We start from the raw sequence: 22,663 nt of genomic DNA, 5'->3' as shown, positions 1-22,663 counted from the left end.
TATTCCCTGCTTTGGAATGGACCAAGTACAATATTTTTTGTTGAGTTTAGTCAGTGGGAGTTGTTTGGGTTTTTCATTTTGTTGACAGAAAGGCTGTGCTTTGAATTTTCTTCTCCCAGCTCTCTCCCAGGTGATTTATGCCTTAAGCTCTTAACTAGTCTGATTACAGTTGTGAAATACATAAAACTCCTGAGAGATGAAACCAAAGAAAATGGCAATCCTCCCTCTGTCAGCACAGTGGATATTGGTTACACGGAGGCACAGTGCAGACTAGATGAGAAACAGCATCACAGTGGTGCTTTGCTCTCCAGTAGTCAGCTGGGCACTTTCAGAACATCTCTGGAAACTAGAGTGAGTAAAAACTGCTTGTGGGTTCCATGCCATTCCAAAGGTGAGGCCTTAGGCCTCCTGGCAGAGGACACCAGAAAAATGGCACAGGCAAAACCACATTTTGTTCCCAGCTGCTGAAAGCCCTGGAGATACCAGGGCAGTCACACAGTGGCAGGTGGGCAAATCTCTCCTCTGGCTTCCCTGCAGCAGGGTTTGGGTGTCAGCATTTGAGTGTCACTGTGTATTTGTTCCACCAAGTGCCTGCACCTACAACTGGTTTCTGTATCTTCAGCTGTGAATGTGTCAGTGCAGTGGGCTTGCTCTTCTCTCTTTTCTATCTTTGTACTGTACAAATACAGGACAGTGCCCTGTTCTTTCATGACGGTCTATTCATATTCCTTCCTGCAAAGAAAACCTCTCAGCCATGTACAATAAATGGGACAGGGAATGGAAAAAGAAGAGGGGAAAAGAAAGAAACCTCAGATAAGAGACCAACTAACTATATCCAGTTAATAAATGCTTTGATGTGGGAAATGATTTATCCACTTGTCTCGAAGTTATTCTCTTGTTTGTCCAGTAGTACTTTATTTGTCATCCCAGAAGTCCAGGGGAGGTCAGTAATTTCACTGAACCTCGTAGCTGAAAATTAAGAACACAAATTTGAGGCACCCCTTCTAAACTAGAAGACAATTTTCATGGCATAACAGATGAGAGAATTTGACTGTGAGACCAATGTGCAGAGGGCTCAGGGCTTGAACTTGCCAGTGTGAGAGTTTCAGATAAACCAGTTGAGAACAAACTCCTTTGTGCAAGAAGCAGGTTAATAAATTCTTTATGTCCTTCTGGGACAGTCTTCTTAGGTGCACAACTCACCTTCACAACAGAGGCACTGCTTTACTGAGCCTGCAGGGAGCTGTTCTGAGTTACTCAGGTACTTGCACAGTGCCCACCCTGCCAACGGGGCATCCCAGGAAAGGCTCCTGCTGCTGCTGCCGCCTCTGACCTTCCACAAAGCAGATTGAGTCTTGTTTCTCTTTCCTGTGCTGCATGTTAGACTAGAAATTACAAGTCAGAGAAGTGCACATCACCCTCAGAACACAGAATGGGAGGCTACTGTGAATTCTTAATTCCTGTTGGATTTTGTTCCACAGTTCAGGCTCAAAATGCAGTTTCAAACACCCAAAAGCCTTTTCCCTCTCTTTTCTCCCAGGGGAGTGGAGCTGAGTTGCCCCATCTCAGACTATGGAAGTTCAAAGCATGGCATTAGCCCCTTGATGTGGCCTTAAGAGCTTGGTTTCTTTCGCTTTAAAACAAACTCAGTGACTATTTTGGAAACAAACAGTATGGATTTTCTTGAGTGTTGGTTTGTTCCCAGTAGTTTGGAGACTATTCTTCAATGCAGCAGCTGCTGCTTGCACAAGAGGAGTCTTTCTTGATGGGCCAGCAGCAGGACCCACCCAAGGCTTTATAGTCCAAGACAGTTCAGGGGAGTTATTAACTTAAACAAAAACTACATTTGTTTCCAAGGCATGTCCAACATAAGCATGACTCTGGCAGAACACAGGGCATAAACTGACAGGGTGCTACAAGATTAGAATTCTGCCCAAGAGGATTTTCTAACTCCAGTAGGCATCAATGTCTTAATGAGAAGGCACTGCATTTGAAGAGAGAAAAGCCTTCCTTCCTGGGGTGAGGAGCTGTGAATCATTGGCCATTTCAGCAGCAATTTGTCTGGATACAGGCTGAATTACTTTTTTTTTTTAATAAAATTATTTACAAGCAAACTTTCTACAAAATAAACTTCTTCCTATAAAAACTGTGTTAGTAGTCTCTTCTATCTGTGTGCCACTGTTTGTTTTCCTGATTAGCAGATCCATCTTTCCTGACCACATTTGACAAAGATACTCTCATGTTCATGCATCTACCCAGATGTAGTAATTTTGATCCAACCCCACTCAAAGCAGGTCTTAGTAGACCAGGTTTCTCAGGCCCTTCTCCAATCAAAATCGAGGCATTTTAACAGGGACCTTAGGGAAAATCAAGCCCTGAGTGATGGAATTTAACGTTGGCTTACTTTTGTACAGAGAGGGTACGTAAAAGGTAATTTTCTGTGGGAGACAGTTGTAGTTACAAAGGCATTGGCAGTTTCTCTCCCAAAGTCAGTTTCATTTTGTGTATTTCCACACCAGCTCTACAGACATCATATCCAAATTCAGCAGATGGCAAGGCCCAATGTGTGGTTCTGAATAATCTTCAGCTAAACACACACCTGCCAAAAATGCATAGAGAATTAGGTACTCTGTGGTCTGTGCTTCTTCACTGCATGTGTCCCTGCTGGAGTAACTTCATTTCCACAGACTGTCCTGACAGCTTTGGGAGAATCCACCCCATCAGCCAGTTTATCCATGCACCTACAGGCTAAGGGTCAGCAGCATCAGCGTCCCTTCCCATGACTTCGTTCTTCATGGCAAGCTAGGAATGCCACGTTCCCAGCTGTACAATGACAGTGATTTTTAAATGTTGATGAAGAGTTACATTTTATTGTTCTGTTTTTAAGCCTCTGGGCAGCTGTGCCTACTTTCTCTTAGAATTTTCTGCCTTGGTGTCCAGTGTTCCTGCAGCAGTGGTGGTTTCTGCACTACAGTGCAGTCTACAGTGGTCTACAATGGTCTTTTCAGGAAGCTGGTCCTCTTCAGACATCTGCTGTAGTCTATATTTTGCAAACTTAATGTAAATATTAACATGCAGCACCTAACTGTGCTTTTTTGGGGTACCATGTGCTGCTTAGATGAACAGGTAATAAACAGTTAAATGTCTCCCTTTATAGAAGCCAGGTATTTGTGTTCTTGCTTTTTTTAAAAACAAAATTAGGTTCGTTGTTTGGTTAAATGTAAGTGCACTGCATTCCCCTCACGATGCAAGTTTATTCCTTTTATTATTTAAGGACATGCAGAGGCACTATAACCTATTTTTTAGAGGTACAAGTACTCCCAAAGTATCATTATGTGTGATAGAAATATGTACTCTTTTCCAGTGTCATTTTAATATCACTGTTATTTCTGCACAGTATGGGTCTGCATACTAACACCTTACAGTGACATAATGTGCCATGATTTCTCATTCCATATTCCTGCCTGAAAAGGCTCCCACTTCTAAATTAAGTGAAAAAGTTAAGCATCATGTCCATTCACTTTTTTATCTCCTCTGTCCTCTCTGACGACAGTAAGTCTCTGTGAGGACCTGTAATCCTAGTGCTTGGATTGCTGGATTGAAGGGTTAGAAAGCCTAGAAAGGCTCATAACAGCAAGCATCCACCTGTAAATACTTTTATATACTTCTGAAAGAGTTAAGAATGCCAGCTGGGCTGCAGGGGATTATTTAAAGTGGTATCTAAGTGTCTGACACTGCTTTTTTTCAAGAAGACTCCCACAGATTTTCTGTAATAGCCTGTCAGACCATATCACAGCCAACACTGGGAAAAAAACACTTCCAAGTACTTCCCTCCTGTGTCAGCTTCTAGCCAAACCAGGAACAACAGGACCCAAACTCTGGTTTTGAAGAAGAAGACCACCAGTATGACACCTTCTTGGTCTCAAGAGGGTCTTAGATAATGCATGTCATTAAAAATATTTGTAATCTATCTTAGATGCCTCTGTTGTGGTGGAGAAACTTTAACACAGCATGGGGTTTGTCTTTCTGAGGATGGGAGAAACAGAATGTAAAGCAAACACTGTAAAGCAGGGAAGGCTTTATGTCCATGTTATGTGCCACAGCACCCTTCAGCAAGAAAAAGCAAAACAGCATGGGTCAGGAAGGGCAACGTGCAAGAAAACAGAGGAACACAGGCACAAGGCCTTCGACTGGACGGCGCTCTCAGCTCTTGCAGAGGTTTCTCTGCTGACTGTCAGGCTGGCAGCTTCCTGAGATTTCCTACAAGCACTGACCTTGGCATGCAGAGGCACAAGAGAGGCTCAAGGACGAAGTGAGGAAGTGCCCTAGGGAGGACAGTATTGCAGAGAGAAATCAGGTGTCTCACCCTGTCCATGTGGAGGCCAGAGGGGTCACTGCATGAGCCAAACAAACGGAGAAACGACGTCATTCTTCAGGCAAACACTGGGTCTTTGTGGTAAAAACGTGCCAATGTCCAAGGTTGCAGAGGGCGTTGTTCCTGAGTGTATGATGTTTGTCCAGCAGTGCCTGTGCTGTCCTTCCCTCCAGGAGTACTGGTCTGCAGGATGGGGAGAAAGAAAATAAAGGAAAAAATCAAGTCTATGGGTCTGGACTTGGTGAATGGCTGTTGTGTGGATTCATATAAACTGCAGTGCTGGTACACTGTTTGTACAGCATCAGTATTTTTCACTGAAAAATTTTGCTAAGCAACACAGAAGTCTGTATGTCACTGCAATACGGGTGGGCATGTCAGTGGGATTTGGGTGGGAAAATCTGGCTTGCAGCTGTGCACCTCCATGTGGGCATGTCTGGTCTGACAACCATTTTTTTCACATGTACACTGTGTTACAGGACATCAGAACTTGCTCTTTCATTAAACCTGACACTGTAGCATCACATTTTGCTTTTCCATATTCCAACTGGAAAAGGAAAATATGTTTCCATGCTAGACTTTCCAGTGAGGAAAAGCAGTGTAACTCTTAGGAAATCACTGAAATGGCACCAGCCTGACAGAGCTCAAGAAGCCTTGGGGCAATTCTCTCGGGCACATGGTGTGACTTCTGGGACTGGTGCTGTGCAGGGCCAGGAATTAGACTCGATGGTCCTGATGGGTCCCATCCAATTCAGCATATTCTGTGGTTCTATGAACTTTCCAACACCTGGACATCACTTACAGCTTGTTGCCTGCTTGATTAAATATCCCTTCCTGTCGATTAGGCCTGAAAGAACACAAAGGCCAAACATCAAAGAACATCCTTCCCGAAGGATATTTTCACACATTCCGCGTTTCCCGGCGCGGGGGGGGTGGCTTGCGGGGCGGACTACATTTCCCGTGAGGCTTTGCGGGGCGCGACGGAAATGCGTCACTCGCGGTGGCCGCGGGAAGGCGCCCGGCGCGCCTCCAGCATGGCGGCACTGCGGGCGCTGCGGGCGGCGAGGCAGCGGCTGCCGGGGCTCGGCCCGGCGGGGCTCAGGGCGTTCTGGGGCGGCCGCAGGTACCCGCAGGGCACGAGCTGGGGGTGGCTTCTGGCCTTGTCCGCATGCTGGGCCTTCACCGGGCCGTGGCCCTCTGGAGGTCACTTAGCCGGACACCCCCTGAGCAAGTCCCTCAGGATTTGTCCAGGCGGCTTTGGAATGCCCCTAGGGAAGGAGACTCCACAGGTTCAGCAAGCGCCCACGAGGTGCACTGCTGGCGGGCGGGTGCAGTGGTGTAGGGTTGGAGCCTTTAGAGCTGTTACTGCTTTTATTACGAGTGGGAAAAGAGGGATTTCGCAGGAATGAAAAATAATTCCTCTCTAACATTTTACGTGAAACCACGCGTGGGTTGTTGACTGGGTTGTGGCAGATGAGAAAGTCAAATTTTTTACTTAAAACTGGTGATGACCTTTTTTTACAGGTGGGCACTGATTTTCTTCTGTAGTAGTGGTTATTTTCTGTTGTGGTTTTTATTCACAGCAAGTTAGAACATGGAGCTGTAACAGGAAACAAGTAATTAGTCGGGTTAAAGTGCTGTTTTCACTCAGACCAGTGAAATAAGGTGAGTGGGTGGGTGACTGCCTTGCAGAGGCAGCCTGTGTGGTGAGCAGCACTTGGGGAAAGCCAAACCCTGCCTGGGCACTTCTGTTCCTCATGGACAATGGACCTGCTGTGTCCATGGGATGTGTGAACTGTCTGGACTGAGTCTGATTTAAATCACCATGAATACAAATGTGCTCTGACTCTGTCTTGAGTAGCCCAGAGGCTGAAAATGTTTCTGTTCCGGTGCCAGCAGGAAGGAGGAGAAAGAAGTGGAAGCAGATGGAGCAGCTCCTGAGAAGGAGGAGAGGGGTGAGCGCAGCCTGATCTGCCCCCCGCCGCGCAGCCGGAGCTACCTCCCTCCCGAGAACCTGCGGACCTGCCTCGAGTCCCACGTCAGGGAGGTCTTTGGGCCGTGTGTCCCCGAGGACTGGCAGCAGACTCCCTTGAGGGAGACCAGGCTGAAGCATCGTCTGCTGGCCCAGCTGGCTGCAGAGCTGGGCCACGCTGTGCCCAACTCGCGGCTGCACCAGCTGCGCCGCGCCGGGGACGTGCTGGGTTTCTATCGCACCCCCGTGAAGGACGGGACCAAGTTCGATGAACTCGCGGCCGCAGAGCTTCCCCCGAACCTGAAAATCATCTGGCAGCAGTGAGTCCCCGTGGAGCGTCCCCGTGCCTGGCTTGTGCTGCAGGGCAGCAGCAGAGCCCTCCCGCTGGGGTGAGGTCTGTGAATTTCACTAATAAAGGTTCACTGAACTGTGCTTGGGTTTGGCTGTTCCTGTTCTGCTCTTTTTCCCCTGCAGACCAGTTCTGGTGAGGCACTGGTGCAGCGTGGGCGCTGCCAGCTGCTCCCTGCCCTTTCCCTGCTGCCAGGATCCATTGGGGATCAACAAGGGGACCATCTCCACAGTTTCTGCCCTGCACCTCTGTGCTGGTTTTGTGGTAGTTAATTTTCTTCCCAAGGGCTGGCATGGGGCTGTGTTTTTGACCTGTGCTGAACTCAGGGCTGATAATACACAGATGTTTTTGCTAAGCAGGGCTTGCACAGAGCCAAGGCCTTTCCTTCTTTTCTTACTACCACACTGGTGAGGGGACTGCGGGTACATGGAGAGCCAGGACAGGTGACCCACACTGACTGAAGGGATATTCCGGACCATATGGCATCAGACTGAGAGTATAAAATGGGGGAAGAAGAAGTAAGCAGGGGACATTTGGAGTAATGGCATTTGTTCTCCCAAGTTGCCGTGATTTATGATGGGACCCTGCTCTGCTGGGGATGGCTGAACACCTGCCCAGCCATGGGAAGCCGGGTATTAATTCCTTATTTTGCTTTGCTTATGTGTGCAGCCTTTGCTTTCCCTATTACATTGTCTTTATCCCAACCCACGAGTTTTCCAGCTCTTACCCTCCCAATTCTCAGGACTATGCCAGCGTGCTCCCCACTGCTCACACTGTGGCTCACACAGATCTCCTCCTTTCCGTTTCTCTGCTGTGAAAGCCAACACCCACGTGGCCACTCCTGGGATGTGCTTGACAAGCATTGGAGCACAGATGCCAAGCTCTGGAATGCTTTTTCCAGGACTGATGAATGGGACTGTAGCTGTCTGCCTGGCTGGATTTCTTCAGCCTGCTCCTGTTTGCCCCAGATCTGGCTGTCAAAACTACTGAAGGAGTTGCCAACATGACTGGTGTGAGGATAAGTCTGTGTTACCTGTTCTAGCCTTCAGGATGTTGTGATCTTTCCATTTCCCTTTCTCAAAAGGAAAAAAAACCAACCTCAAAATATTTGTTAAAATATTTGTTCCATTGACCTGTTTTATATTGTCCTGGGGTGACTTTATGATGTGTATCCCATGTCGCTGCTCTATGCCCAGAAATTAACTTTGTGCCTTTCTATGCCTCTAAACTGAGCCTGAGAGGGGGGAGGAAAACCTGAGCAAAACTTCTTCAAAGCAGTTTGCAGCTTGTTCAAGATCACACAGAGATAGCGTTTTTTTCCCAGCTGCTGCAGGGGGAGTGAGGAGGCACCCAGCTTGGTGTTTCCCAGTCAGCTTTTGGCCAGTTGTTCAGTTCCTTTTCTCCGGAGAGAGACTGAGAGTTGGACTTTGCTTTCCCTTTCCTGGAATTTCGGATTTTCTCCCTTTTCTACTGGACTGCTTCAACCTCAGAACCCATCAGGAGGACTTTCCACCAGGCACAGAGGGCCTGGCCCTGGGCCAAGCCCCAGCTCTGAGGAGACCAAAGGGAGGACTCGAACACTTTCCCAGTTTTTTCTCCACAGCGAAAGATTTTATTATTTAGCATTATTTTCCTTTTTCTGTGTTTTTGTTAAATAAATAGTTTTATCTCCTTCACTTTCCTTCAAGGAAAATTTATTTTTTCCTGAACCTGGTGGGGGAGGGGTGGTTGTGCCTTCTCTCAGAGGATGTATTTCTAAATTTGGCCAAACCAGAACACATATCTTACCATAAGTCAACAAGGGCTCTTACGGAATGAAACGCTCAACATAGTCAAAATTTATGTTTTCTTTACAGAGTATGAAGCATGCTGGGTTTTACAACATACAATCCAGTTGAGTTTCACTTTACTTCTGCTTTTACCTAAATTTACTTTCACTTGAAAACATCAAATCACTGTGTAATTTCAGTACAGTGTGGCCCAAGTAATCTGTGAATTTGTGGAACATGCCACCAGACTTTACAACTTTACATCCCTGAGTTGTGGATCAGATGGGATACATTCTCCTTAAGCATCCAGACAGTTTCTGTTTAAAGGAAAAAGTAACCATTTAATTATTTTCTGTGGAGATCAGATGTCTGCTTTTAACACTCAGCATTCACACAACGTGTTCCAGCCAAGTCAGAAATTTTAAATCAAAGTGCTGTGTTTGCTGTGAAGTGCTGGGGTTTAGTTTTAATTACTTTCCTTTTTTTATTATTATTTTGAGTGGTTTGGGTGTTTTTTTGGTTTGTTGGGGTTTTTTTTGGGGTCAGGGTTGTGGGGTTTTTTTGTTTGTTTGTTTTTTTGCTTGGTGTTTGGTTCTTTTTTCATAAGTTTACACATAAATTCCTGTACGTGAAAGAGCAGTTTATATTGTAATCTTTTCAGAATTACAGTCATGCAAAGCAAAACAAGTGTTCATTAAATTCTGAAGGAGAGAAAGTTATTTCCCATAGCATTTTCTATTTCTAGAATGCAATCAGTAAGTCTGACTGTAATGATTGGATCTCCTCTTCCTGGAGATTTCACAGCCTTAGAAGAAAACAGATCCCTGCAGAATAATTTGGAATAATTTATATCTACACAACTGTGGATTCTTTGGGATTCTTTCTACTTCTGTTGGCAAGTGGAATAGTGAAATATCAGGAACACAGAATTTATTTACTGGTTCTTCAGGCAGTCAGATTATAATGGAAAATATAGACAAGGGTAATAAATTCATAATGGAAAGCTGCACAAGGACACCAAGCCTCACGTCTTCATTTCCCTGTCTACTGAAGCTGGAAGTTTCTCTTTCTTCCCCTTCTGAACAGGGGGCAAAATCTTTGCCAAAATCAGTGACAGGATCTTTTCAGTTCATGGGTCTAGAATGAGAGCAAGGCAGGAAAGCCGAAGGTTCTTAAAAAAAAAAACAACAACTAGTAAAGGGTAGAAAAAAAAGGTCTTTGTTTGCTACTAAATGTGCCTGGAGAAGGTGAACGGTTGTTTTGTGTCAGCTTGATGAGGAATTGGGCCAAAATCAAAGTGTTTTGGAGGATGCAGTTCAGCCTATTTCCTGTTGTGTGTCCATAAAATGGACTTGTCGGAGTGTACTAACCATGGCATTACCAGGCAGATAAAAACAAAGATAAAATTAATTTTGCCTGTAATCTATAACAATTATATATTCTCTAAGATTTACAAACCACAATAAAGGATGGAAATTATAACGAGCAAATAGGTAGTCTACCTAAGGGATGTAAGACTGAGAGATCACAGATCATAAATATGGATCTTTGTTCACAATATGTGCACCTGGCTGTCTTCTGCTCTTTTGGTTTTGTTGTTTGGGTTTTTTCTTCGTTTTTCAAAATAGCTGAACAGACAGTTGAATGCAGATGACTGGCTGAGGGAAATTAGAATTTTCTTTCATTCTTATTTTCCTATATAAAATAGTGGGGAAAAGGAAGAAAAAAAAAAAAAGGAAGAGGAAAAAAATATGCTGGATGCAGTTCTGGTATGTTAACGTGAAGGAAACTGCAACAAGCATTGACATTTTGGCATTCAGAACTTGCTTTTACAGGGGTTGAAGTGGTGGAACGTTAATATCCTTCACTTTCTCCTAGTGAAATATTTGCTATAAAAGTGTAAATGAAGACCAAAGAGCTTTTTCTCCACATCAGCTTGCCAAAACGCCTGGATTTGTGTTTATATGTGTTTGCATCACCGGGTTATCCTCCTGAAAAGACAGCTCTTTTCCACCCGAACACACACCGCCATTCCCTCATTCCACACTGTCCCACAGCGTCACGTGACGAGGGGGAAGGACTCCTCAGGGCAACGGGTCCTGGCAGCTGTACGAGCGGGCCAAATAACTCCCCTGCGGGAGGGAGGGACGGACGGGACTCCCGCCGAGCTCCGAGCAGAATCTCGCTGCTTTCTGGTTCTGATCCCCGCTCGGTGAGAGGCGGAGCGCACCTGGAGCGCACTGGAACCTGGCGGAGCGCGGGAGCGCACGCAGCTGCCAGGACCTACCCAGAGCTCTGCTGCGCCTGTGCGGCCCGGTCTCCTTCTCCTCACCCTCCTCCTCATCCTTCTCCTCGTCGTTTTCCTGATATTCTTTCTCCTTTTCCTCTTTTTCTCGTTCCTGCTCCTCTGCGGCCATGGGGAAGCTGAACGTGGTGATGCTGCGGTACCTGTCCCGAGAGCACTTCAGAGTGCTGACCGCGGTGAGCGGGCACGGGCAGCGGGGCCGGGCCGGGCCGGGCGGTGTCGCAGCTGGCGGCGGGAGGGGCCCGCCTGTGGTGCCGCTGGGGCTCCGCGCTGGCCTGTCCTGCTGGGGAGGGCCCGGTTCGGGCCGGTGTTTCCTTCGGCCGCCCGGCTGGGGAGGATCGAGAAGGGCAGGGGGTCCGTGGGGACGCTCGGGAGTTTTCTGTGGATGCCCAGGAGGGTCCCTGAGATGCCTGTGGGGTCGCTGGAGATGGCCGGTGGATCCCTGGATATGCTCGGGTGGTCCCTGAGGATGGCCGGATGATCGCAGACCCATCACGGTGAGGCAGCATCACCAGCGCCTCCGCTCTCTCTCTCCCCGTGACTGGGACTAAAATCTAATCAGCCACTCATGTTGTGGCTGGCACTGAAGAACTTCCCAGGGTGGGTTGTTGTACGTAAGCTGCCAAGGAGCAGTGAGGCAAACTGAAACGTTTGTTAAGTCTTAAAACTTAGAAAACGAAGTCTCAAAGTCTATAGTCTTTAAAAATTGCATCCTTGAAAAGGGATTTTACTCTTGAGTGAGATCTGATACTTGTTGTTGAACACAGGGCTGACAAATCTGGTTTTAATTTTCTTTTAGGTGGAAATGGGCATGAAGAACCATGAAATAGTTCCTGCTAGCTTAATTGCTTCCATTGCCAGCCTTAAACATGGTGGCTGTAATAAAATTTTGAGAGAGTTGGCGAAGCACAAACTTCTGGCTTATGAACGAACTAAAAGTGAGTTTGAATTTTGTGTTGGAGTCCCTTTCTCATCCTGTCCCCAGTGCCTCACAGTGGTACCTGCCCAGCAGGTTGGGATGTAGGAGTGACCAGCGTGTTTGCTTTCCCATCTCTTGGACTTAGCCTGGGAATATGGGTTTGTGCAGCACCAGATGCTGTGTCTGCTCTGTCTGTTTGTAGCTGTAGAGGTGACAGGCAGAAAAAAGATTCTTTTTTGCTCAGAATAAGGTAAAAAGAATCATCACATCACAATCAAGTGCATATAGGAATCAACTGAAATGATATCCTCACAGTTCTGGAACAGACTTGGACATTTCACCACCTCAAGAACAGCTGCCGAAGCAGTTTTTATTATCTGCCGTGTGACAAAGTTGTGCACGCCTTTCCCCCTTCCCTTCACCCTTTTAGTTGGATTTGGCCCTGAAAACACAGCAGGGAAGTATATGGGAAATACCTCTCCCTTTTGTCCCAGTTCTTCAGAGGATTGAGGATTGCTCCAATCCAATTTAAACATCTCCACCATTCAGTTGAATTGGGCTGATAAGAGCCAAGGGGTGAAATATTATATGGGTGTTATGTATTTTAGGAAACAAGAAACAAGACCAAATTGAGACTTACTTTAAATATGATGTATGCATAATAAGGAGTGAAATGTGGTTTATTTTTTTCACAGCTGTCCAGGGTTATCGGTTAACTAATGCAGGATATGATTACCTGGCTCTCAAAACTCTCTCTTCCCGACAAGTCATCAATTCTCTGGGAAACCAGATGGGTGTCGGCAAAGAATCAGGTAAATTAAAATAACATTTTTAATAATTTTTTAAGCAAACACATCTGCAATATTGCAAATATTTTGCTAGAAGCTAGGGGAGCTCTCCTCTGGTTAGGCAGATCAGTTAATCTGTCAGACACCAAGATGTATTTGAACATAGCATGTTCAAGTGCTGTGTGAGGCTACATTTGAGTATTTTTGCACAAAAGTGTAGTTGCACTTTGCCCATTTTGTCTGTTTCTTAGTTCATCATTTAAAAAGGTACTTTGCAGACAGGTGCTGCTTGTGTTGTGCTTTGTGAAGAGTTTCAAACCATTTAACTAAAAGATAATTTCAGCTTTTTCATCCCATGTAAAAATAAGGTAATAAAGTAAAATAGGCTCAAAATTATTGGAACACTATCTTGGTTCCTCTTATGTGCATGTATTTTGACACAGAATGTGACTTTTGTAATTGGAGAATGGGATTATTTGGGACAAATGCTAGAAATTAAATTTAGGGTATTTGTTAACACTTTAAATTAAAGGATCTGGTTCCTTGAGTTGTCTGTCCACTCAGCAGGAAGGAGAAGCTGTTCCAGGGTGTGGCTAAGAACACCAGAACACTGAAAGATGCTTCAGATCCCATCAGCATTTTCTCTATTGGAGTACCATGAACTCTTAAACAGTAATTTCTTCATGTTCAGATCTCTTATATACACAATGTAATTAGCTGCCTTTGCTAACTCTGGTAGAACTTTTGTGTCAGGAACAGTGAGGAGTGAGGTAACAAACTTTCACTGCACTTTTTTGGCTGGCTTGTTAGATATCATTCATTTCTTAGATCTGTGCTGAAGATAAATGTCTTCTAGATATTTATATTGTTGCCAACGAAGAGGAGCAACAGTTTGCACTGAAATTGCACCGGCTGGGGAGAACCTCCTTCCGCAACCTGAAAAACAAACGTGACTACCACAAGCACAGGCACAAAATGTCCTGGCTGTACTTGTCCCGGATAGCAGCAATGAAAGAGTTTGCCTACATGAAGGTAGGTGGCCACTCACACAGTGCCAGCAGTGGTGGGACACACTGGAAGATGCCTCTCAGGCTGTCTTTTCATCAGTTTGTGTTTGCAGTGCTGGTAGGATTTGTGCTTCATTTTTTCTTTCCCCTAATGGACTTAAAAGTACACATTTCAGAAACTTTCAATGCTACACGCTTTGTACACTTCCCAGTGCCAAAAATAAGCTTTGCCATGGAAATAACATGGAACAGAATAAGGTGCCATGAGAGAATTTCAAATTTACATCATTATTTATGGTAAGACAATCTATATATCACCAATTCTGCAGTTTTTCCTTTCATGTTTATTGCATGAACTAGGAAACAGCTGTCATTTCTTAAAATTAATCTATTTTTTATTTTACCAAGCTTTCACTTGTTGCTGTGCTGTTGAGGGAAATCTTTCAGATCAAAACTGGTGTTTTGATCTAAAAAGGCATACTTAGTTCTGCACTGTGAGAAAAGATTTAATTTCCAAGCATATACTGCTACTCTTGAATTCTGTGGTTTTTTACCTGCTTTAAAAAACCACAGATATTGTATAGTGGTGAAAGATGATAGCTGAAAATCAATTATTAATAAAAAACTAGTTTCCCTTTCTCCTTCTGTGCTATCCAAGAGTAATATATACGTAAAATATGATTTTCTTGTTCTTCTGAAAAAGAACCATGATGGATTCTCTCAGTGGCTTGAACAGAGAAAGAGAGAACTGACACCATAATTTAGAACTTCTGTATTGGTCCAGGTGGTCCTACTGGTAAAGCCTTGTGTGGTCAGAACTTGTAGGAATATAATTGTGGGGGTCCGTTTCCGTGATCAGAGGGTTGGGGCAGGATTAATTGAGTGCTGAAAAAGAGTAATAGTATAATACTTAAGCAACGAAAACTGTATTTATGTTGCTTTAGCTTAGGACTCTATCTTAGAAAAGTTTCTATCTTAGAAAAGTTCACTGGTAACAACAGAATGAGTAAAAAGAGAATGAACCCATTAAAAAGTTGAGTGGATTGAGTGAATGACTAAATTTGTGCTAGAAAAGGCAAACAGGAGAGCTTCAAAATATTATGAGCCACCTTTGGTTAATTTTAAGTGTGGTATAATGCTGATTATTACTATTTAAGAATGAACTTTTTGTTTTTACAGCAACTGAGTATAGGTTGACTAGTGAGGCAGGAGTGTATTGGCAGCAGCTTGATGTAGAATTCTTTTCTAATGCCCAACACCCTATTTCCAGTTATCTGCTGCTGATTTCTCCAGCTAATGTACTGGATAAGGTTCTGTCATTTCTCCACCCTGTTGTGGTTTTCTTCCAGATGCACAGTTATTAAACCTTGGGAAGTCCACTCAGTGTCTAAACTTAGGAATTTTATTTTTCTTGGCAGTGAAAGTTCAAATGGCTGTGAGGCTGTTTTCCTTCTTAAGCATGTGATTGGGGCAATATATGCTGCTATCATAGTGATATGGACTGCTTATCTTAGGTGTGGGTTTGTCAGTATATGTAATATTTTCTTAACTATTTAATTTTAAGTTTTCAGTGTGTTTTCTCTTTCCAGGCTTTGCACGACAGAGAATTTCCTGTTCCAAAGCCCATAGACTACAACAGGCATGCTGTTGTTATGGAACTTGTTGATGGATATCCTTTGTAAGTAGTGAAGCTTGAACTCTCTGTGTTACAGGGACCCTAACAACCCTAGGAAAAGTAACAGGGTTAGGGTTTTTCCTTGTTTTATACACAGAAATTGCACATTCTAAATGTTACTTTATATACAGAGTATTGGATATAATATCTGTCATGTTCTGAGCTCCAGTTTGTGATCCTTACTGTCTTAATTCAGTTGAGTTTGTAACTCACTGTTGTAGAACTTCTGCTCTGTTTATAGAGAATACAATGTATAATCTGGTTTTGCACCTTTGAGAAAGATTATTTTTCTTGAGTTTTCCAAGCTTTAAAAACAGTAAATATTATTGAGGTTTGTATGTGAAGGGTTGGTTTGGTTTTGAATGCAAAGGCCTGCCTGTTTCATACAATGTACAATAACCCAGATCTGATCCCAAGATTTAAAGTGTTTAGTAATAGAACAAACCAGCCCACGCTCTTGTATAGTATTCAAGATCTGAAGTTTAATCAAGAGGGAATTAATTCCAAAGTATAACAGTTGAAGAGTAATGTGGAAAAGACTTGATTGTGTTTTGTCTCCCCACCTTCATTTGTTTAATAATTCCACATCCATTGTGTGGAACACCAGGTTCTTGTGGAAGTCTGCAGTGGAAGTTCACTTTTTCTTCTTTTCCTAACATAATCTAGAAAATCTGATTTTATAAAAGAAAATGCAATGGCCCATTTGAATTTCAGTGCAAGAAGACTTAGGTTCTACTGACATGATAAGATTACCTAAAACAGGAGAAAAAGTTTGCTGCCCTGTTATTTACATAATGCATTATGACAGCAGTGCTCCATGGGAGACAGTGAGTGTGAGTTTAGATGAGGTTTAGCCAGGGTGTAAGGAGGTATTCTCTCCTCTTGAGAGCAGAGAGGCAGTGGCACAGGTTGCTTGGGAAGGTTTCACAGGCTCTCTCCATAACTGGAAGTTTTCTATCCTAACTAAACAAAGCCCTCAGCTTTGGTCTGTCTCTGGTTTGACTCAGCTTTGAGGAGGATGCTGGACCAGAGAGACCTGAGGGCCCTTTTGACTTGACTTACCCTAGCATTCTGTCAGATGTATTTTGTGTACTTTATTTGTATTTTTAAATTAGGTCTTTCAAGGTTCAGAATATTTTATTTAACTTTTCAGGTGCCAGGTGCACCAAATGGAAGATCCTGCTGCTGTCTACAGTGAATTGATGGATCTGATTGTAAAACTTGCCAATCATGGTCTGATCCATGGGGATTTCAATGAGTTTAATCTCATCTTGGATAATGACGACCATGCCACTTTGATTGATTTCCCTCAGATGATGTCAACATCGCATGCAAATGCTGAATGGTAGGTTTAGATTTAAATGTGTTTTCGAGGTGAATCTGACAAATGTTGGTGACAGCAGACAGTCAACCATGACTTGTTTCCATAAGTCTTTTCCTGAATCCTTTTCTGCAAGCACAAGTAATGTTCCCAACAAAGAATGAGGAGAAATGTTTCTGCAGAATAAGTAGGTGATTAATTGCTTCTCAGAGATAATAATATTGTTCTGTTAAGAAATGCTCAGAAATAAACTGCATCCAGTTTCTCTTCCTAGCCTTTTCACTTGGGATCACTAATAGAAATAATTTTCAAATAAAACCATGCTTCTCATTGCAATAGCCTTCACTGATTTGTAATTTGTACAATTCTGTATTTTTTACAGGTATTTTGACAGAGATGTTAACTGTATTAGGGAGTTCTTCAAGAAACGCTTCAACTACGAGAGCGAGCTCTTCCCAACATTCAAAGACATCAGGTAGAAATGACCAGATGTGTTTGAATTGTTCTACTTATGGCAGTAGTGTTGGTTTTCTGAGAAAAATGGATGCCTGTGAGAGATGCCTGTGGGAGAAATTAAAAAAAAAAAATAAAAATAGGCCTAACTGTGCAATTTTAAGTTACGTTTTTGTCATTTCTGTTGTGTTTTCTCCCAAGTTACTGTAAGTGGTTTTCTAAAGCTAAAGTGTGCTTTAAAATCCTCTGCTGCCTTCTTTATTTTCTTGCAACCAAGGAAGAGACATCAATCTGAAATCTTGATCCAAATGTTAAATGTCCAGGAAATTTTAACAGTGATGCAGAATCAGCCTGTTTGACAGTTGTAATACATTGAGGCTTAACTTGGGTTTCCATTTATAACTATTTTTAAAATGCTTGTGAATAGGGTGACTGCCTCCTCAGGCATTATTACATTTAAACTTTTCTTCCTGATGTCTTTTGCTTCTTCTGAAAAGTAAACTGATTTTTCACTCATTTTAAGATGGAAACTGTTGCAATGAGAACAGTTTTATTTCATCCTGAGCGCTTTTCCTAAGGAATTCCACATTGTAATCAGCCTTCGTATGCCAGACCCTTTATTAATCTGTTTGCTTAAACATGATTTGAACTTAAATCCAAATGTTATTCCTGCTAAAGTAAAACGATTTCCTGTAAAAAAACCCAAACATAAATGCAGGTTGTGGAGATAGAATCATCTTCTGGAGAAGTTTTCTTCTCTCAGATTACATTCTAAGTTAGTACTTTATCTAAAGCTCAGCACCATCACGTGGTGTTTTGTGTGTTTCAACAGAGTATATCTTCTTTATTGATAGTGTGGGTAATTTTAGTCTAGCTTGATTAGGATTTTAAATCCAAAATGTAGTATAGTATATTGGTAACTTGGTTTATTGAATTCAGCATATTAAAAGAAAACATTCCTCTTTCACAGGAGAGAGTGTTCTCTTGATAAAGAGATTGCTGCCAGTGGCTATGCAAAGGAGATGCAGGAAGATGGTGAACTGCTTTACCCCGCAAGTTCTGACGAGGATGACAACACAGAGGTGTTAGAACTTGCAGAAGATGCTGAGAAGGAGCTCAGGTTCTTCAGCAAAGATGAAGAAAACAGTGAAGACTTCACATGTGAAATGAGTGATTTCTCTGAAAGCAGAGCCTCTGACAATACTGTGAGCAGCAGTGAGGAAGAGGCTGATGCAGCTGAAAGCAGTGAAAATACACAAACACTGAATATGGCAGAGTTGAGTTCAGCCTTGGAAAAAGCTGAAGGGCCAGCTGTGCCATGGAAGTCCAGTGAAGATGCAGAGAGTTCTGCAATTACTTCCTCTAAGGGCAAAAGATTAACTGAAAATGCTGCTGAACTGGAAGACCAGGCAGGTCAAGGAGGGTGCTGTGAGGGTAAGGAGAACGAAGACGAGTGCCCTGAGCTGGTCAACTCATCAGCTTTAAATGAGGAATTCAGGCATTACAGGTAAAGATTCACATTTACTGTCTAGGAGCGTGGATCTTCCCCCCAAAAATGTAAATATTTCAAGCAGCTCAAGAAGAACTGCTCTTCAGCTGTCCTTGTTTAAACTGAAGACTAAAAACTTAATTTATTTTGAAAATATTGCCGTGAATACCTTTCCTATCGGTATAATGATTGTCCAGCTGTGTTGTAGTATCTAATGAGAAAATAGGTCTTGCACTTCATAGACCAGCCTATTTTCTGTGGTGGATTTTTCCCCCTATTTCTTCATTTCAGCTAATATTGATAGTGAAGTAGTTCTTGATGTTAAAATACTACTTCTAAAGACCTTTTATGAGTAAGTGTGTAATTCAAATATTTGTGTCAAAGGCAAATGTTCTGCTGCTCACTCACCTGAAGTTATTAAGAACAAGCTCCTTGCAATCTGTCATTCAACTATATTGTACTGTGTGTTGTTCTGGATTTTAATTCCTTTCCTGACAAACTTAGAAATTCCTGCTTGCCTTCAGACTAACCCCTTGTATGTGAAAATCTGTTTCCTGAGTTTGCCAGCCCACCTTGTATGTGGACACAGAGATCAAACTGATACTCCTCCTCATTTGCTTTTGCATTTCAGTTAAGTGATTGTCAAAACATTGTGCAGGATCTAAAGCGTTTTAGTGCCCTGAGGTTTCTCTTCTTGTGCTCGATATTTATGTGGCTGTTGTGCTACAAATTCTTCCTTTCACAAAGTGCCTGTCTTGGACAACCAATGTGATTATTTAAAATAGAAACACTTTGTAGCACTTGCATGTTCTGTTGCGAGTTTTCAAGTTGTAACCCAGAAAGTGAAGACTCAAACATGGTGCTCATAAAGGCAAAGGATGTTTATCTTGCTAATGGAATAACACATTGATTTGTTTGTTTCAGTAATGAAGAGTGCATCGTTCCTGTTGCTGGGCACAGAACAAGGACTAAGAGCATCACATCAGTCAGAAGTGTTGGGAGCTGTTCAACCATTCCTCCAGTAAGTATTATTTTGTTATGCTGTCATCTAGTTTACCCTCAGGCCACCTTAAATTGCACACAGCTGTTAGTACCTGTTTCTGAAAATGTTCTCTGGTATTAATCATCTTTAAAAACACTGTTACCATCTACCTCTCCAGTTTGTCTCTCCATTCCTACAGAAAAATAGGATTGATATGGTTTACAGGGAGTGATTTCCAGCACTCTCCTTCATATTTTGCTTTTTGGTCTCTCACTGAAGCTCCATATCAACATTAACAACTCTCATTTACCCAATAACTAATTTATATTAATGTATGTTAATTCACTAACAGTATCAGTTAATCCATTTCTGTTGCTAACCACTATTAATATTTTTTATTTTGAACCTGGATACTTGAGTCTAGGTTTAATTTGGCCTTTCTCACCTGTCTTCTTAGAGATTTCTTCACATTCTTTTCTGAAAGATTTCTGTGAACTCTCATTCAACAGCAATCTCTTTGGCAATTTGAATTTGACCTTCTGAATTACATAAATCAGGACGTTTTCAGCAGAATTTAATGTGCTTTTCTTCAACCCTAGACTAGGCAGTAGGTGATACGTCTACCTTAGCACCGAGAATTTTGCAACATACGTAGGTTGTGATGATGGAAAGACTAGTGAGTGTTTCCACCAAGTGCTGCAGTTCAGCATAGAATTTGGTGAATTTACATTAGATTACATGTCATAATGGTGTCTGCCTTGCAGAATTTATTCTAGCAGGTTCCCAGCACAATAAGATTCCACCGTGACGAAACAGATGAAAGTAATTTGATTTCTCTTTTTCTTCCAAGAAAAAATACGCAAGTGTGTGCCACACTTGGCATCAGTGTGGCAACTTGAGTTAGGACCATGCCACAGTCTACCACATCCTGGCTTCGTTTTTGTTACGGGTAGATACTGCCATCACAATGGAGAGCAGAACTCAGAATGAGGCACAGGTGCAAATAACAGATGAAATTTCATAGAACTACTTCAGTTTGATGGAATGGGAAAACTGGAGGAGGGATTGTAAATCACTAACTTCCCATTTCTCTTAGCCACACTTGTGTTAAAGAGTTGTTGTTTTCCAGTAGAATCAGTCATATTTAGGGGCATATCTAAACTTCAGAATAATCAGGGTGCTAAAAAAACCAACACAAAGCAAATAATTACTGCTGGACATGGAATGTTCTACAATATTACCAGCTTTTACATTTTGGTGGAAGGCCTGTGTTCTGCACTGAGAGGTGTGGGTCCTTTAGCATCTCTGTAAGAAACACACTTGAAGTTTAATTTTAAAATTAAAAAGGATTTAAAATGCTATTTATTATAACTCAGAAGATAATAGCACAGATAAGCCCATACCCCTTTAGGTGCTGTGAGTCCTGAGGGTGTAGCACACACACAGCACTCCATCCAGACCTTTTCCATACCAGAGAATCTCCTTTTTCAGTCAGCTGAGCCATTTTATGATTTTCTCACAAGGAAAAACTTTGTTGATCATTTCTCCAGTCAAGGTGAATATCATGAATGTTCATGTTGGTCCTGAAAAAGTTCTGTTGTCAGGTCATGTCCTAAATGATTTAAAGGAGTTTTGATTCCAAATTGTGTTTGTTTGTAGGAGCTGGTGAAACAGAAGATTAAGCGACAACTGACCAAACAGCAAAAGTCTGCTCTGAAACAGCGGCTGCAAAAAGGGGAGGCAAATATTTACACCAAACAACGTCGAGAAAATATGCACAACATTAAGTCAAGCTTGGATGCAGCCAATTTCTGGGGATAGCTTATTAAAGCTCACATGGAACATGAGGAATGTATACAGCTGAAAGAATCGTGCTAATTTACCAATAACCCTTTTATGTAAAGGAGCAATCTCTGCTATGCAAACCAGATATTTTTCTGGAAGTTAATAAACCTCATTCTCGTTCCTGTGACTTTGACTGGGAGGTTGTGTTTCTAGTCAGAACTCTTGACTGTAATTTAAATTGTATCAGTAGAATTGGTTAAGGTCATGATAGTAATTCCCAGCAGTGTTTTGTCATAAATGAATTGTGGTGTGTTTGTTGTGCAGAGGCACAAAAAGATTTTTTCTTTTCCTCAGTTCTAGATGCACAATTATTTACAGAAATGTAAATTGGAAATACTTTCTGCTAAGTTAGTCAGATATGACTTTAACTTCAAAAAACTTCCTTTATCTTCAAAAACTTGGGGAATTAGATGTAACAAAACTTGGTTTCATGTCTGAAATAATCACTTAGTGCAGGATGTCGCTTATTTGCTGTATCTTAGAAACATAAATAGGAGAAATCATTAAAATGTTTGTTGGCACAAGCACATTTTTGAAGTGCTGTTCTACAAAACAATATTGAAGCACAAAAATCCCTACTGCCATTAAACGACTATTCTGAAGGTAAAAGTGGCTTACAGTGGATCTAAAAAGCTAATAATCTAAAATTTGCCTGAATTTTTAATGGAATACTAAATACAACTGACAAAGATCTATAAAAGCATTATTAAGCAGTCGTTTAGAAATCTTTCAGTATTTTGCTTGTGAGACTGTTCAGCCGTCATACATGTCACTGTCATTGGCACAAGGAGCTACCTCAACACCATTCCATTAATATTTCTGTTTTAATCGTCAGTACTGGCAGAGCTGACCAACAGGAGTTTAGTCTCGTTTGTGTATCCATTCTGATTAGTTCTGGACTTGTTTGGTGGATGGTTTGTTGTTTTTTTTTAGAATATACAGTGTCTTCACACGACCTAGACAGTACTCAGTAAGCAGGAAACGCCAAAACATTAAAAAGCCCCTAGAATACAATCCCTGGAGATAAGAGTGCTCATTCTTACACCAAGAGCATTCTGCAAACACCAGAGCATTTATCTTCCTAGTCACCATAAGCAGACACTGCTGCTGTTCTACAAGCAGTAGGAGGAAGTTGGATTTTTCACATTTAACACCCCAAACTGTAGCCTGGCAGTTTGGGATGCTAGACGTGAAAAATCCGATTTCTCATTTTCACTGGCACTCACTGCCCCTGGATATTTCCACCTGAGTCTCCCAGTTCCCTTCACCCTCCCCTGGACCAGGGTGCAGCAGCGGCTGTCTGCACGAGGGATGCTGGCACAAGCAGCGGCATGGCAATCAGCAGCTCACAGCCCAGGGTGAGAGTGAGGTGTAGCCGCCTCTGGCATCGCCGTGTCCCCCGCGACGGAAGGGCAGG

At 42.6% G+C, this 22,663-nt stretch overlaps 2 protein-coding genes across 4 annotated transcripts; both read left to right on the top strand.

Annotated features, from left to right (window-relative positions):
- The first annotated feature begins 5,378 nt into the window (after positions 1 to 5,378).
- Positions 5,379 to 6,766, top strand: LOC309584697 (large ribosomal subunit protein mL50-like). 2 transcript variants are annotated; one of them, XM_082300881.1, is made up of 2 exons: positions 5,379 to 5,495; positions 6,269 to 6,766. In XM_082300881.1, the coding sequence occupies exons 1-2, from the start codon at positions 5,407 to 5,409 to the stop codon at positions 6,666 to 6,668; spliced, it is 489 nt and encodes a 162-aa protein (XP_082157007.1). In that variant the 5' UTR covers positions 5,379 to 5,406; the 3' UTR covers positions 6,669 to 6,766. The 2 variants fall into 2 exon arrangements, with proteins under 2 accessions (XP_082157007.1, XP_082157008.1); XM_082300882.1 differs by having other exon boundaries at positions 5,382 to 5,495; positions 6,272 to 6,766.
- Positions 6,767 to 10,777: 4,011 nt separating this feature from the next.
- On the top strand, positions 10,778 to 21,373 carry RIOK2 (RIO kinase 2). 2 transcript variants are annotated; one of them, XM_082302178.1, is made up of 10 exons: positions 10,778 to 10,943; positions 11,567 to 11,705; positions 12,382 to 12,498; positions 13,331 to 13,506; positions 15,071 to 15,159; positions 16,310 to 16,501; positions 16,860 to 16,952; positions 17,901 to 18,437; positions 19,344 to 19,440; positions 21,061 to 21,373. In XM_082302178.1, the coding sequence occupies exons 1-10, from the start codon at positions 10,878 to 10,880 to the stop codon at positions 21,220 to 21,222; spliced, it is 1,668 nt and encodes a 555-aa protein (XP_082158304.1). In that variant the 5' UTR covers positions 10,778 to 10,877; the 3' UTR covers positions 21,223 to 21,373. The 2 variants fall into 2 exon arrangements, with proteins under 2 accessions (XP_082158304.1, XP_082158305.1); XM_082302179.1 differs by lacking the exon at positions 16,860 to 16,952.
- The last annotated feature ends 1,290 nt before the right edge of the window (positions 21,374 to 22,663 follow it).

The sequence above is a fragment of the Coloeus monedula genome (assembly GCF_965178545.1).
Source record: "Coloeus monedula genome assembly, chromosome: Z".
Taxonomy (NCBI): domain Eukaryota; kingdom Metazoa; phylum Chordata; class Aves; order Passeriformes; family Corvidae; genus Coloeus; species Coloeus monedula.
This window is presented reverse-complemented; position numbering and strand designations above follow the sequence as displayed.